Source organism: Nicotiana tabacum, chromosome 23, assembly GCF_000715075.1.
Source record: "Nicotiana tabacum cultivar K326 chromosome 23, ASM71507v2, whole genome shotgun sequence".
NCBI classification, from domain to species: Eukaryota; Viridiplantae; Streptophyta; class Magnoliopsida; order Solanales; family Solanaceae; genus Nicotiana; species Nicotiana tabacum.
Genome location: NC_134102.1, coordinates 87,719,189 through 87,738,468, shown reverse-complemented (window position 1 = coordinate 87,738,468; position 19,280 = coordinate 87,719,189). Strand labels below are relative to the sequence as shown.

The window sequence follows — 19,280 nt, the reverse complement described above, 5'->3', positions numbered from 1 at the left end:
GTAACCTGGATGGGTAGGCTCGGAAACACCTCGCGACCAAACTGTCCTCAAGAAGTTTTGCGGGAAAGTAGCTGGAAAGACTCGCACGCACCGGGAGAACTGTAGCTTTTGACGACGCGTGTGACGTCCGTTGCCGGAGATTCTGGCTGGTATTTGTTTGCTCGCCAGAGGATTCTTTTTTTTTTTATGAAGTAAGAGAATTGTATTAAAGGCATCAAAAAGATGCAAGAAGTACAAAAGAGAGATACATAAAGACATAGTCAGCTCTATAGACAAAAACCAGGCTAAAGCTAAAGAGTTGACGAAGTCCAAAAGATTAATAGGACAATTGACAGGAGCTAAGTTCTGCCAACTATATAACCATATAAGACATCTAGTCTTAAGTGCGTATGTTGGAGTTGATATCCCATCAAAACATCTGCGATTCCTTTCTGTCCAAACACACCAAAAAATACAAGAAGGGATCATCTGCCATACTTTACTGATGGATTTATCAACTTTCCATGAAGACCAACTTTCATAGGTATCCTTAATGTTCTGAGGCATGACCCAGCTTAAACCAAAGATGGCAAAGAACATACACCAGATATCTGCTGCAATTGGGCAGTGAAAAGAGATGCATGTTGGATTCTAGCTGCTGCAAACACATATAACATCTGTTGGCCAATTGAAAACTTCTTCTGCTGAGATTGTCGTGGGTTAGACATGCTTCATTTAGGGCTATCCAACTGAAACAGGAGATTTCTGTAGGTAGCTTGGTCTTCCAGATGTATTTCCAAGGCCATCTATCAATGATTTCATTGGTGGAGTAAAAGTGAGTGTAGCTTACTTTAACGGTGTAAAGGCCATCCTTGGAACTCCCCCATCCAGAAGATTCTTAACCTTGTGGTGGTGTTGGTTTTCGCACAACACCAACAGAAAAGGAACTGATGCCGGACAACCACCGGAATTCGCACAATGACTGGGTTTTTTTCTTCCTGGAGTTGCTAGTATTTTTGCACATCGATGAATCTCTCACGTATGCTCTGATACCATGTGAGAAAGCACGAGAAAAATATTATTTATCTTCTATTAAGTGTTTTACAATACCCCTATTTATAACTATACACAATACATGTTCTACTCCTATTCCATATGGGACTAGGGTTATTTACATAACTATCTAACAAGAAGCACCGGACCAATGTCAGAATTCTCAGAGTATATTGATGATATGGAGTTGATTGTACCACAATGGAAAGGGGCAACTACACATGGTTTGGGGGAATATAGGATTGACAGGTTCCTGGTGACAAAGGATTGGGATGATATGTTCAGAGCTATAGAAATCCTACCAGAGTTGTTTCAGATCACTCTCCACTAGTTTTAAATTGTGGTAACTGGGAGACAACCAAATCTTATTTCAAGTTTGAAAATTGGTGGCGGGAGACTGAAGGTTTCAGTGATAGAGTAAAGATTTGGTAGACCTCTTTTGATATTACAGGCAGACCAGACTATATTGTAGCAGGAAAGCTGAAAGCGCTCAAAAGCAAATTGAGAGAGTGGAGCCTGAATACTTATGGCAAACTAGAGAGGGAGAGGGAGAAAAATGCTATCTTAAATCTCACTATCTTTCTCTGGGAGGCAGGGTGATTTAATAAACTCTTTTGGATGTACTCCCTACCTATATGAAACCTTTTTTCTTCTACCCGTTAGTGTGGAAAAGAGGTTAGACGCATTGAAAAGGAATTTTCTATGGCAGGGCAATAAAGAGAATAGAGACATTCATTTGGTTAAATGGAAAAACTTGACAATCATCAAAAGAGAAGGAGGGCTGGGAATCAGAAACTTGGAAAAACAAAACAAATGTCTGTTAATGAAATGGTCATGGAGATTCACAAGAGAAAGAACAAGCTTTATGGAGCACTGGAAGGATAATTGATTGGGAAATGACAGTCTAATGGTGATGTTCCCTGATCTATATGGTTTGAGTCTACAACAGGAGGCCACTCTAAGGGAGGTTTGGTCCACACACGAATGGAATCCAACTTTCAGAAGATTACTTCAAGATTGGGAAATACCAAGGATAACCGAGTTTTTTGGTACTTTGGAACAGAGCAATGGGCTGCATGAGGGAGAAGATACACTTAGATGGCAAAGCCTTTGTAGTGGAAACTATACGATTAGCTCAGCTTACAAAGATCTGAACCAGGTAAGATCTCAGCTCACATTGTGTCCTTGGAAATATATCCGGAAAGTCAAGGTGCCATATAAGGTGGCCTGTTTCACTTGGTTAGTAGCAAGAGAAGCTATTTTGACTCAGGATAATCTCATACGAGGGGATTCCAACTCTGTTCAAAATACTACTTGTGTGGACAGGAAGCAAAGATAATCAACCATCTGTTTTTACATTGTAGAATTACTATCTAGCTATGGGACTTATTCATTAGTCTCAGAGGAATCAGATGGGTAATGCCTGGAAGAACTTCTAATGCGTTGACATACTGGAACAAAGGTAGAACCTGTACCATGAACAAAGACAGATGGAAAATTGTCCCAGCAAGCATTTGTGAACAATATGGAAGGAGAGGAATTCAAGATGTTTTGAAGATACAAGCAGCTCTTTACAGAAAATCAAGAAGAATTGTATACTTCTTTTCAGTTTTTGGCGTAAATCTGAATACATAGAGGATCCTGAGGCAATTCTAGATGTGTTAGATTCCTTGTAAGAAGAACAAGGACATTTGGTTTTTTTTTTTTTTCCCATCATTCTTTTCTGGTGAACTGATGTAACCTTTTCATTTTGACTTCCAGCACAATCTTTGTGCTGATGATTATATTTATACATGTTACCATTCTCAAAGAAAAAAAAAAAGAATGAAGGATGTTCTTCCTTCCTTACTGGCTGACACTCAAGCTGCATTTGTTCAAGGAAGGTCATTGGTGCACAATAATCTGATTTGTCAATGGCCTAATGAGGCATTACTATAGGAAAACATCTCCTAGATGCATGATGAACATTGTTTTGAGGATGGCTTATGATAGTTGGGAGTTCATTGAAGAAAGGCAATAGGCAAAATACATAAGTAACCACCTGAACTATACACCAAATCCCCGTTACATACTTTCTGAGGACGAATATCATATTACACACGCAACCTTTCAAAATTGACTAGTACACACTACTTTTGTCAGATGGCACGCGTGTGTTTAACAAAAAGAACTAAGCGCGTCAAACCTATGCATTATCAATCCAAATCCTTATATAATCACACGTGTCTAAATCTTTTTTTTTCTCCTTATTTTTCTTAAATTATTAGTTAAAAGAAAAGAAAAAGGTGCCCAGGCCCTTCTTCCCCATTTGGAGCCCCTGCCGCCCTGAGAATCCAGCGACAACCACAACTTCCTTTTATCTCCCACGCCTCCCATCTCCTCCCCCTTTCATCTCCTGTAAGTAGATCTTGGCCATAACTCGTAACGCCGGCGACGACCTCAAGCAACGCCGAGACCTCTGTTGCCAGGTCGTTACTTTCAACAGTTCATGGCCGACGAGGTCAGATCTTCTCTGGTTGGGTAAAGCTCTCAGATCTTTCCGGCAAGTTGGTGGTTCTTCGTTCAGATCTTGTCTCGTTTGGTTAAAAAATGCAAACGACAACGACCTCCATTTTCCAGCCACTGTTACAGTAGGAACACCCATCGGTAAAAATGTTGTTTCCATAGCAAACATAAAAAACAAAACCTAGAAACCAAAAAATGGTGATAAAGTTTTAGAGCAAGGAGAAATAGTGGTAAAGAAGAACAAAGATGATGAAGAAAGTGGGTCTTCAAAGAAAGAGAAGAATTGAAGTATGGTGGTGTCTCTGGTTTTCTTCTGAAAGAGAAAGAGACGAGGAAAGAGAAACTGGTCAAGAGAAATTTAAGTATTTTTTTTAATTATTAACACGTGTCACGATGTTATTGGTGCGTGACAATACACATATTCTGAAAAATTGGTCAAGAAAAAAGTAGTGTGTACTAGACACAATTTTGAAAGGTTGCGTGTGTAATATGATATTTGTCCTCACAAAATGTGTAACAGGGATTTAGTGAATAGTTCAGGTGGCTACTTATGTATTTTGCCTTGAAGAAATGCTGACAGATTTTGGGTTCCCTAAGAAGTTTATCTAGTTAGTTATGATATGTATTACCTCCACAAAGTTTTCAATGAAGGTGAATGGAGAGAAACATGGCTACTTTGAAGTGAGGAGGGGGCCAATTTCGCCTTTTTTATTTGTCCGTCTCATGGAATATTTCTCCCGAGTTATGAGCAAGAAGTGCCAACTCCCTGACTTTAGATTTCATCCTATGCGTAAAGGCTTGAAACTGACTCATCTTATATTTGCAGATGACAGAGAGTCAAAGTTCTTAATTTTGACCATGAATTTGGACATAAAATCTCTACATTTTTTGAAATAAAATTTAAATATTTGAAAACTACGTAAAAAGTACTGTAAGTCACAATAATTAAAAATTCAAAATATCTAAAAGGCATATAAAAAAATAGTGGTCAAAGAAAACTTCAGTTGACTTTCGAAATCCAAATGGTGCCACATAAATTGGGAGTATTCCGTTGTCTGCATTGACCTGCTATCAATTTAGATCCCCTTTAACATCTTTCCTGAAAACTAATTTTGACCCTCCAATAACTAAATTTAGTATAAACTATATTAACTTTATATCATTTCAGAATTAATGTGAATTTTTTTCAAAACAAACTTCTTTAGTTTCCTTCATTTCTAACTATTATTTCAATAGCTCCTTTACCAAACTCAATATAATAATATTTTTTACGCTATTCACTCTCAAACTCCCCGAAAGTCAACCCAGGACAACTAAAAAAAGCCAGGAAGAAACACAAAAATGTGGAAAATTATATTTAAAAAACTTGTGTCTTTGGCTTCTTTAATGGGTTTTGACTTTGATAGTGGAAGTCGCCAAAATAAGCACTCAGTAGTTTAGAGTGGAAGGAGCTCTAAGTTGGAGTTCGATAGTCAAACAAATTGTGCCCCATGTTTCCTAAAAGACAATCATCAATGGAAGCTTAAATATCATTAAAAGGGGCAATAATTTATACGTCCGAAAAATAGAATATAAGTTATTTTCTGGAAGCATCAAACATTGGTAAAACTTCATTGCCTTTTACAATCTTAAGTTTTATGTGCACAAGGATTATAATTCTTCTTTATTTCTTGGAAAACAAAACAAAAGGGGAAAACAGAAAAAGAGATGTAATTTTTTTTTATAAGGTCGACATGAACTTATTTTATGGAAATGATTTCTTTCTAAAAATTCTTTTTCCAATCGCATTAATCAGTATCAAGAGATTTAAAGCATCCTAGTTGAAACCTTATACTCACTTGTCATTTGTAATTTACAAACTACAAGCTTCTTAATTAAAAGATAAAGAAGCCTGGTGTGAAACAAAACTAAGATATAGAAAAAAGATAAAGAACCCAGCCTTCATACCTGACACACGAATAGACACAATGCATTCTTTGACTAATAACTATATGCAGTGCACATTCATGCAAGATAATGAAGGGAAAACTATAGTTCAGACTGATGCAAAGCTCATTCAATTGTTCCAATGGGAATAGCCAAAGATCAATTTGCTATAACTACTACTCTGATATAACACTGATACAGATGCTTCAAGCATGCTTATCGAGATAACAATTGGGTAGAGGATCTTGGAAAAAAAGTAGAGTAATCCCAAAGTGTACCTGTTCTAGGTAAAAAGAGACTTACTTCTTGAAAATAATTGATGCATTCAAGATATCTAACACTGTCCAAGTTGCTCTTGGGTCCATCTTCGAAGTGTGTATTGTTGGAAGAACTGTCATTTAAGGCTTCTTGAGATCTCCTGGATCTCTCTGACCGAGGAAAAGTGGATGGCATGTATAAGACATTGAGATAGGAATCAGCAGAGAGAGAATCATCTAAAATGGCTGGTGCACTTCGAGCCAAATGCTCATACCTTGCATTGTTGTCAGAAAAACCAAGATGAGAATTTAACCTTAATTGAGAAGCTAATCATCCCAATAGAGAAATGAGCCGGATGAAGCATTTTTTGTTTATCTCAGTCAGAGTACAGTAAGAGTGACCAAAGAGAAGACCTTTACATTATTGACTAAGTTACGGTAGATAGAATAGCGTTGCTCAAAAGAGAGATGATGGAAGTTGCAATGAGAAAACAAAATACATAACAACAGCCAAGATGGCCAAAAGCAACTCCAAACCACTTAAAATTCATTCTTCCAATCACATGGTCTACAAAATCTACTGTACCCTATGCCAGAAACCAGTTAGTAGACTGTCAAAACAGGAAGAAAACCAGATACTATTCAAACACAAAATGACTAACAATCAACATCAACACGGCACCAGCAGCTGGAGAACAGAAGATTAAAATTCGGTATAATGTAACAGACTAGAAGTAATTGCACTAAAATTGCAAAGTTTAACAGCCAAATCATTCAGAAGTTTGGTATTCTAGGTGGAATTCTATGATCGCCAAGTAAAATAGAAACATGGACTACTACCACCTTACCTCTCCCCCAGCAGAAAAAGAAAAGAAAAAACAAAAGAAAAGGGTTTATAAATATATACAAAAAGTAAACGGTTGCTCCATGGTGGCAGTAACTGATTTTTCTCCTAAATGCACAGCCCAAATAACAGAAGACATACTATAAAAAAACCTAGAATATCATCGAAGAGAAAATTTGCGTTTAAACCAAATTTGATGTTGGATTTAAATACTATCTCTCATAAGATGTGGCTTTATAACATCCATAATTGCATCACGACCAAATAGTTCAAGCATGCACAACAAGAAAGGTCCTTTCCTTCTATATTTTTTTCAATCGTGCTCTCAAATTCTAAGTTGCTCGGACTCTTCACTTTCAGTGCCGCACCCGTGTCGACACGACGTGGGTGTGGGTATGGGTGTGGGATCCGTGTCGGATCTGGTCAACAGATTTTGGATACTTTGACCAAAATCAACGGAGAAATTTGGGACAGATACAATAATTTTTGAAAACAAATCAAAAGCTAGGGTGATATGGAAGAAAATGGAATACCTTGTATATATAAAATTCTATGTCAGTCCTTTTCCTTTTATCTCCTTCTAAAATTCTAATCTTATTCAATATTTTCTCCTTCTCGGAATACCTTGTAAGTTTTTCACATAATGTCTCATAATTTAGACATATTTTTATAACTCTATTTTTAAATAATTGAATTATTTTTAGCCGAATCCCCGCACCCGTATCCGTACCTGGATCCGTACCCCCGAATCTTTAAATTTAGATCATGAAGGATCTGACCTCTAGATCCGCACTCGTATCGGACACCCGCACCCGAGTCCAAGCAACTTAGCTCAAATTAGCCCACCCAGAGACTCTTCTCTCTCTTCTTCTTCCTAAGACTCCACCACCCCCATCAAAGAGCCAAGCTTCCCGCGTCCAAACCCCAGTGAAGTTCTCCGGCAACCAAGCCCTCACGCGCGGCCAACTCGCCTGCTTATCCAGAGTGATCTCAGCCACGTGCCGGCGCGTGTGGCTTTTTCCGGCGACTTTTTCAAACTTTTTTCTTCAGACAGTCTCTTCTTGAGGCTTTACCGAGCCTAGGCTTCTTCCGGCCAGATCTCACTTCTTCTTTTTTGGGATAGCCACATTTAGAATATGATGGATTCTACATAGAGAAGCTCTTTCTTCTCTAGAATCTAGAAAACTGGAAAACATGTCTTTTATCAAAGCTGCCTCTTGGCCAGCCCTAGAACTTGGGGAAAGATGCCATCGAAAGCTCGACGTAGGGCAGGAGCCGCACTTCTCGCTGTCTGAGGAGCACACTCTAAGGCGCAAGGGTTTCTTGGAATCTGACTTCATTGGGTCTTTCTCCAAATGGGTTGGTTCTCCAGAGGATGTTAGGAACTGGGCAGCAGAGGCATGGAACGTCAAGGACGGGCTGAAAATATCGCAACTGGGAGACACTCAATATCTCTTTCGTTTTGTCGAAAGTATCAAGCTTCAGATATTCTTGTCAAAGGAAACAGGTGGTTCGATGGGAACTTCTTAAAGCTAGACAGATGGGTGGAGCATGATGGGTATCGAGACCCTCGTTTCACCGGCGAATCATTGGTGGTCAACATGGTGGGTCTCCCGGTGCATCTTTGGTGTCTTGACCGATTTAAGAAGATCGGGGAAATCTGTGGGGGTTTTATTAATGTCACTTGCAGCTTACACGATCTCTCGCGAGTGAGGATTGTGGTGAGGAAAGGGGGCAGAATCCTTATTTCCACTGTGGTGGAAGATGGCTACTTGAGTTATAGGATTTGGCTGAGCCCTGAATTTCGCCATTATCTTTATGTCTGTGATAGTGGCGGAAGAAAAGGGAAGGTCAAATAGAAGGGAGGGGAAATCAGTCTCTGAGGGGAGGGGAGGGCTCACTGGATCAGTGGACTAAGCCGGAATCAGACATTAGATCGAGAAAAAACGGGAGGTTTGAATTTGGGAGAAGAAGACAAAATTTTAACAGGAGGAAAAGACGTGAATAAGTTAGTGATGCAGGCTGGAAAGGCAGAATGGGTCGGTCCTCTTTTAACTATCATAGGGCAGGGCAAGATTTCAGCAAGTATAGGCCTGGGCCTCCACACATAGGCCAAGCAACTTTTTCCAATTCTATTAGAATTGATCCCAAGGGGCCCAGATTATATCAAGTTGCGTCTGATAAGGCTCTTAAGCATATGGGAGCAGTCGCTCCTTCTTCTTCTGCCAATGGTGCCTCACACAGTGGTATTTCTTCACCAAGCACTAGTGACCTGCGCCCCTCTTCGGCCACTGCTCCAGGGGCAGCACCGGCTAAAGCTGGTGGTGTTATTCCACGGTCCCCCGCCTCTAATGGACCCAGCTCCATCGCCCCCTCATCTCCCCATGTGCTTAGTTGTGCTGAGGTTACAATACAAGCTCATTCCTCTTCTGGGGAGATTGTTGCGCTTGCCCCAATTGATGTCAGTGGCGGACCAGTAATACCAATTAATATGCCGCCAAGTGCTCCATCACGATACCCTGCCAGAGAGGCATGAATTTCAGAGGTTGGTGCCTCCCAAGGAAACGATGAGATCCACCCGGCACCTAAAGTTCCTATTGCTAGCAATGTTATGGTCTTGCATTCCTCCGGTAGGGGCAAGGAAAAGGTACTTATAGAAGACGCATGTCCAATTTCGTCACGGATTGGAGAAGGGGATATGTCATTCTAGATGGAGGATAAACTATTAAACTTTGGGAAGTTCTTAGGTGTTTCTTTTGAAGGGAAGGAAGATAGGGTGCTAGAACTGTTGAGGGAGATTGAGCAACAGTCTTTTTACGAAGGTGCAGGGAGGGAGTTGGATAAAGGTGTTAAGCAAAATAACTTAGGGAATGTAGTGGTGTATCAGAGAAGGGACGGGGTGTGTGACGGGGAGAAAGGGACCTCGGCTAGGGGGGTGGGGAAATGGGGGCTATTGTTACTTATGGAAGTTAAGATTCTTTCATGGAATGTGAGGGGGATGAATAACCCAAACAAAAGGGTCATCATCAAAGTGGGAGTTAGGGAGTGGGGTGCCAACCTAATTTGTTTTCAGGAGACCAAAATGAAAGTTTTGTCGGATGCGATCGTGAGAAGTGTCTGGGGAGGTAGTTGGGTGAAATATGACTAGGTCCCAACAGCGGGAAGTGCCGGGGGCATTTTAAATGACAGAAGCTTGGAGGTAAAGGAGATTAGGAAGGGAGTTTTTTCTTTAGCAGCTCTCGTCAAAGATAGAGTGAGTGGGGTGGAGTGGGGATTTGGGGGAGTGTACGGACCGGTAGGGGAAGGGTCCAAGGTGTCTTTCTGGGAGGAACTGGCCAATATTATGGGGGAATGGGACATTCCATGGGTTCTAGGGGGAGACTTTAGCACTATTAGATTCCCGGATGAGAGATTAGGGTGTAATCTGATTTCGAGGGCCATGGAGGAGTTTTCTGACTTCATCAATGATCACTTTCTCATTGATCTTCCTCTGTCAGGGGAAAGGTTTACTTGGACCAGGGCGGAGGATTCCAACTCAAGGTTTAAACTTGATAGATTTCTGATATCGCCCTCCTAGGATGAGCTGGTGCCGAATGTGTTGCAGATTCCTTTACCTAGGCTAACTTCGGATCATTTGCCTATCTTGCTAGATGGATGCAGGGGGAGGGGGTGCGTGCTCCCTTCCGATTTGAGAACATGTGGTTGAAAGTGCCAGGATTTGGTGACAAAGTGAAAGAATGGTGGACAAGCTACGGGGTATCAAGGTCACCTTCATTTCGTCTGTCGAAGAAACTCAAATTGCTCAAGGGAGATATTATTAGGTGGAATAATGAGGTATTTGGGAGGGTAAAGGTCAAAAGGAGGGATCTTATGCATGAATTGGGGGAATTAAAGAGATGGGAAGGGGCGAGGGAGCTAGATGAATCTGAGAAAGCGAGATTGGGGGAGATTAAGAGGGAAATAGTCGAGTTAGCAATAGCGCAGGAGACTAGTTGGCGGCAAAAATCAAGGGCGCTCTGGTTAAAGGAGGGGCACTCGAATACCAAGTTTTTCCGCAGGGTTGCGGTTGCAAAACGAAGGAGAAACTTCATAGAGTCCTTAGTTGTGGATGGGGTGAGGATTGAGGGAGAGGAGGAGGTAAAGGGGGCGATAGTGGGGTTCTATGAGAACTTATACAAAGAGGAAGTTAGTTGGAGGCCTACTTTGGGGGGAGAATAGAGTTCAACCACATAGGGGAGGGAGACAGTAAGTGGCTAGAAAGAGCTTTCGAGGAGGAGGAGGTGCACAATGTTGTGTCGAGTTGTGCTGGTGATAAGGCCCCCGGGCCTAATGATTTCTCCTTGGCCTTCTTCCAGCTCTGTTGGGACACCATTAAGGGGGAGTTGATGGAAGCCATTGAATACTTCCACGTGAATGGTGCTTTCGAGAGAAGTATCAATGTTTCTTTTATTACTATTATGCCTAAGAAAGAAGGCGCATTTTGTATCAGAGACTACAGGCCTATCAGTCTCGTGGGGAGCATTTACAAGATTATTTCTAAAGTGCTCTCCAACAGACTCAAGAAGGTTCTTGACGTGTCTGTTTCGTCCTCCCAGAATGCGTTTGTGGAAGGTAGGCAGATCCTGGATGCTGCTCTGGTGGCAAATGAACTTGTAGACTCCAGAAGGAAAAATAGAGAACCCGGCTTACTATGCAAGTTGGACCTTGAGAAAGCTTTCGACCATGTCAATTGGGAGTTCCTGGACTTCATTATAAAGCGGATGAGGTTTGGGGAAAGATGGAGGGGATGGATCAAGTTCTGCATTTCCTCAGTCAGATTCTCTATCCTGGTTAATGGTAGCCCGTGTGGTTTCTTTGGCAGCTCCAGGGGTCTCAGGCAAGGTGACCCTTATCCCCCATGCTATTCATTTTAGTGATGAATGCTCTGAGTAAAATGATGGATCGTCCGGCGGGTGGAGGCTTCTTGAGAGGATTCTCAGCTCCGATCGGGGTGCTCATGATGCCGATATGGATCAGTTAACCTGCCTGAAGCAGGTACTGCAGTGGTTTCAGATAGTATCAGGACTCAAAATCAACCTCGGCAAGTGTGAGATTTTCCCGGTGGGTGAGGTTGCTAACATTGATGCTTTGTTTCACGTTCTCAGATGCAAGTTGGGATCTCTTCCCACTACTTACGTGGGTCTACCATTGGGCGCTTTGCATAAGGATACTACGGTTTGGAATCCAGTCATTGAAAGGGTTGAAAAAAGATTAGCAGGCTGGCAGAAACGGTACTTGTCAAAAGGCGGTAAGGAAGTGCTTATCAAAAGCACTTTGTCAAGTATCCCTACCTATTACTTGTCTCTGTTGCAAGCTCCTGTGAGCATCACAGAAAAACTAGAGCAGCTTCAAAGGAATTTTCTTTGGAATGTGGCGGATGGAACTAGAAAGTTTCATCTAGTGAATTGGCAGACAGTCACTTCCCCAAAGAATTGGGGTGGACTTGGAGTAAAAGATCTTAGGGTATTCAACAGAGTTTTGCTGGGGAAGTGGCTTTGGAGATTCGGAGTAGAAGAGCATGGTCTATGGAGGGAGGTCATAGTAGAAAAGTACGATTCCACGGGAGGGGGTTGGAGGACCAAGGCAATCACAGCACCGTTCGGGTGTGGCATGTGGAGGAACATCATGAAGAACTTAGAAGCTTTCTATGGCAATATCACTTACAGGGTGGGAGATGGAAGGAGAATCAACTTTTGGAATCACAGGTGGTGTGGAGAGGATACTCTGAGGGTCTCTTTCCCCACGTCTTCTGCGTTTCAAACTAGAAGGAATTGATGGTCCAACAGATTCGCAAGAAGCATGAAGGGGTAGTATGGGACCTCTCTTTTAGAAGGAACATGCAAGATTGGGAGATTTCGGAGCTCCAAAATTTGTTGGCACTGCTATACGGGCAAGACAGGCCCCATCCATCTTGCGATTCTTGGAGATGGGGGTTGTGTGGCGATGGTTTGTTCACCGTAAAGTCATTTTACCAGAGTATGTTGGCGAGAGAGCAGGCTTCTTTTCCATACTCATCGATCTGGATTCCTAAGGCGCCCACGAAGGTGTGCTTTTTTGCATGGCTAGCAGCGAGGGGAGTGATCTTGAGCTGAAAATCTGCAAAAGAGAGAAATTACACTTGTTAGTTGGTGCTACATGTGTAAAAGCTCAGGGTAAGAAGTTGATCATCTTCTGCTGCATTGCCCTGTGTCCTGGGGTTTGTGGAGGGCAATCTTGAATCTTTTTAGTGTTCAATGGGTGATGTCAAACACTGTAAAGGAAATGCTATATAACTGGGCCGGTTTCCGTAGAAGAAGCAAGCAAAAGGCGTGGAAGTACGCCCCGTTAGCTCTCATGTGGATAGTCTCCATTTTCATATCTTAAAAATAGTCTTTTATCTTTGACGCTTTTTGGTGCACACATATAGCCCCTACTTGTGTAGAAGATTGGGCGTCTTTTGTAGAGAATCATGTTCTGATGTAAATTCTCTACTTTTTGGTATACTTCTTGTATGCGGAAGTTTTTTCTCCCTTTTGATTAATACAATTTACCTTATCAAAAAGATGTGGTTTTAAAAGAGTCTGATCATCCAACCAGAATCCTTAAGACCATTGGTAGAGTAGCTCAGGACGTTATAAATCCCTTTAGAACCATACATAATCCATGTAGGACATGTTTTTAACACCCTCCTGCATGTGTAACCTGATTCAATGGTTTACACATGGAATGAAGACCTTTTTTCTGTGAGAAGACTACAGCGGCTCAAGGGGCTGAAAGCTGGGCCTGGAGCAGAGAGTATGCTTGACGGTTAAGGAGTGAGCTTGGACCAGAGTGAAAAGACTTGACAAACTGAGTGGTTCTAGAACAGAGTTAATCGCTCAATAAGCTGAACTCAGAGAGAGGCACAAAGCAGCTCGATGGATTATGTTGAGAGAGGAGTCCAGAACGATAAGAGTGGGTATAGAGAAAAGATGTGAAATCGGCCTACCAATGTGAAAAATCTCAGCATCCAACCCCAATATTTTAAGGCAATGGGTGGAGTAGCTCGGGCATTATAAATCCCTTAGAACCCCTTGCACAATAAATCTAGGACATTCTTTAACAATGACATCTTATAAATATAGCACTAGCCCCTAAATGCTGCTACTTTAAAATAACCTAAGAAGAAGAGATTCAACAGCATGCATAAAAGAAAGAACAGGACCAGCATTTGCAGATAAGATATCTCATGTCTTCCTCATATTAAGTCACCAATATATAGAGACAAAAGTATTTACTATCTTACATGGACCGAACAGATGAAACATCTACCGGTGGACCTCCTTCAATGGTGCCAATTATCTCCATTATAACAGTTGCAGCATCACCCTTGTACAATTGAAGTGCTTGCCTAGAAATTGTCAAATGGTAAGAAAAGTGCAGAGACAAGAATTCAAAAAATAGGTTTTGTTGGTGGTTGACAAAAAGTAGGAAATAATATTATTCCTACATACTTAAATTTCACACGAGCTTGTGCATAGCGCTCCATCCTAATCAGAGCATGACCCCATGCATTCCACACAGGAAAAACATCAATCTGAGAGTAAGTTGCCAATTAGAATTTACTTTATGGTGCAAAGAGGACAATCATGCACATAAAAAAAATTATCTTCCATACTACCTTACACTTCTTGCAAGTGTAGACAGCCATGCTGTATCTTTCATCTAGAATTAATCTATTCCGAAGTCGCTCAGATGACTCTTTATCAGCAATATCATCCAGTGAGGCAGCTATTCCGGAACCCAAAAGACTTTGCAGCAATTCAGCACGTCCTAGCCACGTCTCAGCTTGTGCCAGTACTCCAGACAGCTCATCAGTAGACTGACTACCCACACTAGAGCTTCCAGCATCAGAAGATGCATCATCAGCATCCTTACTTCTTTCTGAACTACTTGACAAGTCAGTGCCCCCAGAAAGCTTTCTAAGGAGGGATTTTGCGAAAAGCAGGCCCTACAAGATCAAAACTCAACATATTACTGCACTATTTCATGAATATTTTCATTTAGTCTTACATTGAATGCAGAGTAGATACCTGAACAAAAGTTTCTGTGGCATGATATGCTCGGCCAATAGTTTCCATTGTTGCATTCTCAGGTAACTGTAGGGAGCTTAATACACTTTTCATCTGGCCAACACACAAGTCCAAAGCACCTCTGGCAGATGCACTCTCATCCGAACACATTGAAAGCAGTGCCTTAAATCCAAAGTAAAAATATTAAGAATTTCAGAAAGTAAAATAAGAACAGTCAAATTAGCATGTTTTAGAGTGCAGAACATAATTAAAATAAGAGCAATTCCTGAAAGCATAGATACAGAAAAAACTCAGTCTCTTATTAGGACAATCTCAAATCTAGGCCAGAAAGGTATCGCTTAATACCCACAAGAGAAAAAACAGAACGTGTGCAATTCAAGGCGTAAATTCCGCTTTCATGACATAGGGCTCACATTTTGCAATAAAGAGGGATAATGTCATGAAAATATTAACGTCCTGCACGTCACGCCATCCCAATCCAAAATTCACATCAGCCATTTAAGATCAGCAAGAATTATGCAGCCACTCATTCTTTCTGCCCAACTATCTCCTTATAACAACAATACTTAGACAATGAGAAATTACCTGATCAAATAGTCATGTTTACCAGACACATAAAATTAGAAAGGCTCAGTATTACACATTATTGAAGAAATAATTAAATGAACAGAAGTGTGCTCTTTCTTACAGCTTAAGCTAAAAGATGAGATGATCACACACTTCTCTACAATCTTGGTAGAGACTCAAATAGCTTCCGTTACCGGCGGGCAGTATCGGCCAATGTGTACTGCTCGTCCGGCCAATATTTTCTTCTTTTATTCTTCCTTTAAGTGCCCGATGATGCTCCTATCTTCGGCAACCGGTGCCCTTATCTCTATATGACCATTCAAGCACCTCTCCTTTCTCTAGGATCGTTCAAGTACCGATCATCTCTCTGGTGACCGGCACTGCTACTTTTAACGGGGCTAACACACTCCTCTAAACGTTGAATTTCTTATTATTGTTCTGCCAATTCAAGTTACAGATGATGTTCTGAGATGTGCAAGACCATATTCTTTTTGGTGATTGAGAATAGATTCCTTTTCGTGAATAGTGCAAAAAGCACTTTCTTTCGCTCTACCATTACCAACGGATTTCCGGAGGAAAGAATTCCAGCGCCGTTTTTCTTTTTGGTAATTGTGCACTATTCCAGCGAGATTAGGCATCAACTTTCTATATTTTCAAAATAAGCAAACTCAAGTTGGTTTCCCCCACTTTGAGTTTGAGGGAGTCTGCTAGATTATCAAGTGAATAAGTATCTATACTCATTGTACTTGAATAAGGAAAACAATATAATAATCATATACTCCCTCCGTTCCGGTTTATGTGAACTTATTTCCTTTTTGGTCCGTTCCAAAATGAATGACCCCTTTCTAAATTTGGAAACAATTTGGCTTAAACTTCCAATTCTACCCTTAATGAGAAGCTTTTATAACCACACAAACATTCTGGACCCCTTTTTGACTTGTTTAGAACCACAAATTTCAAAAGTCTTATTTTTTCTTAAATTCCGTGCCCAGTCAAACAGGTTCACATAAATTGGAACGGAGGGAGTAGTTTATATATGATACCTTAGGAAATTATGTATTTAATTATATAATTACCTTACTATCATATGGATTGATTACCTTTTAATACATATTTCTGAATAACACCATCCTCAAAAAAGAAACTTTCTAATGCAGAGAAGAGTAAATTTGCTACTGCGGAAATTAAAAGGAAGTATTTAATTCTAGGTGCGACAAAAAACAATTAGCAATGCAAGAATTCTTTTCCGCCTATGAAAAATCAGAATCAATAGATTTTCAGTTAATAGAGGCAAAAGAACCACCTCAAAACTCGTGCCAGGTGTGATCCAGCAGAAACATACTGATTAGAGAAAATAACCATACCTTGAAAAGAGTAATATCCGGGGTACTTTCATATCGATGCGATGAACGGACAGCTTCATCCTTCTTTGGGTCACCTGTGAGCATCCACATCTCAGCAATAGCAACAGCAGGCAGCCGTTCTTGCCCATCTGCAGCAAATAATGTAACACGGTCTTCCTGAATGACAGTAGTTGGCTCCCACGCCACTCTCTCAGATTGCATTACACCAGAGCTCTTTCTCTTCCTATGTGTATCCTTTGATGCACCTTTATCTCCAGTTTGGACCCAAGAAAATGCTCTGCGGGCCTCTTTTTGAAAATTACTAAGGCTACTAGTGAATGATGACCTTGTAGGTGTTCCCATTTTTGTCTTCTGTCTTGCTCTTGGAGTCGAAATTGAAATCCTCGGATCCCTGGAAGGAGCACTAATGCTGACAGCGATAGCTTTGGCAGCATATATAAGAATCATATTGTTGTCTCTCAAGGAGGGGAATTCCTTAAGTATCTGCAAGAAAAAAACCAAGGCCGCATCAAAGATAATGACAGAAATGAAAAAATTAACCTTCTCTACACTTGCAACTTATTACCAGAGATGCAGATTGAAGTTGTTTTCTCATCAGCAAAACCTCTAGAATCAAATGAGGGTGCTCGTGTAGGGGAGAGCATTTTTGCTGCAATGGTAATGGCAAAACAGCCAGAACACGTAACCCTAAAGCCCAGGAGTTGAGCCTGGAAACTTCTGACTCTGATAAATTATTATCCCTTCTTTTCAGGAAAAAGTGAACCTTCAGAGAAACAAAAATAAAATAAACTAAAAAACTGAATTATTTGCAAGGAGAACTTTTTAAGGCTGATAGCAATCAATTTCAGAGCAACTCTGATAAAGAAATGTTATAGGAGGAAACGTCATTACAAGAAGCTGTTTTGATCGTAGGTTGGGCAAAAGCTGCATTGCACTCATTGCAACAGGTAAAGCATCTGCAGTGTCACGTAAAGAAGAAAGAAAACGTGAAGCTTCTGCAGGGCCTCCACCGTTTAAAGGATCTGCTGTTAGAAGCTTCACAAGTTGACGCCCCTGCAGCTCTCTGCGCAGTTCGATAGACAGCCCTTCACTTTCAGCCACTTCTAAAGCAGCAGAAACAGCTCCCTTCTCAGCTAGTCTAAGGGCAAGACCCTCAGGATCTTCTTTACACTCGGACTCCACCTAAAAATTCAAAAGAAATGCTTCACATGAGATGAAAAGGTGAAAACAAACACGGGGAGAGAAAAAGAAGAGCTCTAGAAACACGAACAAGATTATAATCTTACAGTTCCCCAAAATCTAACTAATAACAAGCAAGGAAGAGCTAATAATAACCTCTAGCCAGCTGTGGAAGCGGTTATCTGCACTTAATATATGGCTGTACCTCTGGAGAGCTTGTCTCATCTGAACAACCTAGTTGTACCATCAATGCATCAAGAAAACAGATATAAAGTTAGCATTCCAAGGCAAATCCAAGTACATATAGATAAATCAGATACAAAAAATAATGCCTAGAAATAGCAACAAGTGTAAGATTACACAACCGCAGTACGGGCATACATTATCTTTAATAGGATCATTTCCAAGCAAGTGGCAGCTGCACATAGTGAGAACATCCAAAGCAGCATCCAGTTCCCATCTATGCAAATATCTGGAGTACACAAAAAAATAGAGCTGAGCTTTCTAAATATCAAACTTCCAGAGCAAACCTAATCTGTGCGATAGTCTGAGTTTAAAAATAAATAAATCAATTAATAAAACTAAATTATCAGTTAAAATACCAAGATATGCTAAATATTAAAGAAGGTTCTCACTGAATCACCTTTTTTAGACAAAATGAAAATGTAAAGCAGCGGGCACGTCTGCTCTTGACATAGGTTCTGTGGAGGTATGGCATTAAGGCCCCCCTATTCACTTTTAAAATACTGGTAAAGGTTTATGCCGAACCTCACCACAAATACAAGTGTCAGTTTACAGATATGTATAGTGTAGTCTTGTCCCACATTGGAAGAGGAGTAATATCTCCTTGTAGTGTATAGCTATAAATAGGGGCCTATTGTATTTATCATCTAATATCAATAACATATTTTCTCTCGTGCCTTCTCATATGGTATCAGAGCATTAGTGAGAAAAGATCAATGTGCGTCATTCCAGCGTTAACCGGGAAGAAAGAACTTAGTCATCGTGCAATTTTTCCGGTGACCTAACGCTTGTCTAAGTGAAAATCATTTTATGTCGGCGTTGTGCTAAAACCAACACCACCACGAGGTAGATCACCCTCCGACGACCAACCCCTGAAATTTTATCCGTCAGAAAAGCCACCACGCTCCTCCACGCGCCGGCAACAACTTTTCCGGCGAGGGTTCCGGCCATTTTTTCGCGAAGCTTCTTCAGGACAGTGTGCTCTCAAAATTCCGAGCCTACCCATCTAATTCAAATCAAATTCCTACCACTTTTATATTTTTCCGGCGTGAACAGTGACCTTTCCGGCCATTTTTTGAAAATATTTCTTCAGGACAGCTTGCTCGCAAAGGAATTCCGAGTCTATCCATCCTGGTTACGACAAATTCCGACAACTTTGGAATTTTCCGGCGAGCAACAGTGTTTTCGGCGCAGAACAATGTTTTGTTTTCCTACTGTAAACAGTGTTTTTCAAGCTATTTCTTCAGTTTTCTCACAGGAGTTACTTATTTCC

General features: G+C 40.9%; 1 protein-coding gene across 5 annotated transcripts in view; it reads right to left on the bottom strand.

Annotated features, from left to right (window-relative positions):
* LOC107773091 (uncharacterized) overlaps window positions 1–19,280 on the bottom strand; it is an 81,901-nt gene that overhangs the window by 20,462 nt on the left and 42,159 nt on the right. For all 5 annotated transcript variants that reach the window (XR_012706081.1, XR_012706080.1, XM_075246646.1 and 2 more), the window contains 10 exons: window positions 18,146–18,236; window positions 17,921–17,998; window positions 17,477–17,767; window positions 17,151–17,348; window positions 16,586–17,068; window positions 14,655–14,816; window positions 14,243–14,572; window positions 14,076–14,158; window positions 13,868–13,972; window positions 5,767–5,995 (listed from right to left, as the gene is read on the bottom strand). Coding sequence is in view for 3 of the 5 variants with exons in the window: in XM_075246646.1 (XP_075102747.1) it covers window positions 5,767–5,995; window positions 13,868–13,972; window positions 14,076–14,158; window positions 14,243–14,572; window positions 14,655–14,816; window positions 16,586–17,068; window positions 17,151–17,348; window positions 17,477–17,767; window positions 17,921–17,998; window positions 18,146–18,236 (2,050 nt within the window). In the remaining 2 variants the exon portion in view is untranslated. The remainder of the gene's footprint in view (window positions 1–5,766; window positions 5,996–13,867; window positions 13,973–14,075; window positions 14,159–14,242; window positions 14,573–14,654; window positions 14,817–16,585; window positions 17,069–17,150; window positions 17,349–17,476; window positions 17,768–17,920; window positions 17,999–18,145; window positions 18,237–19,280) is intronic.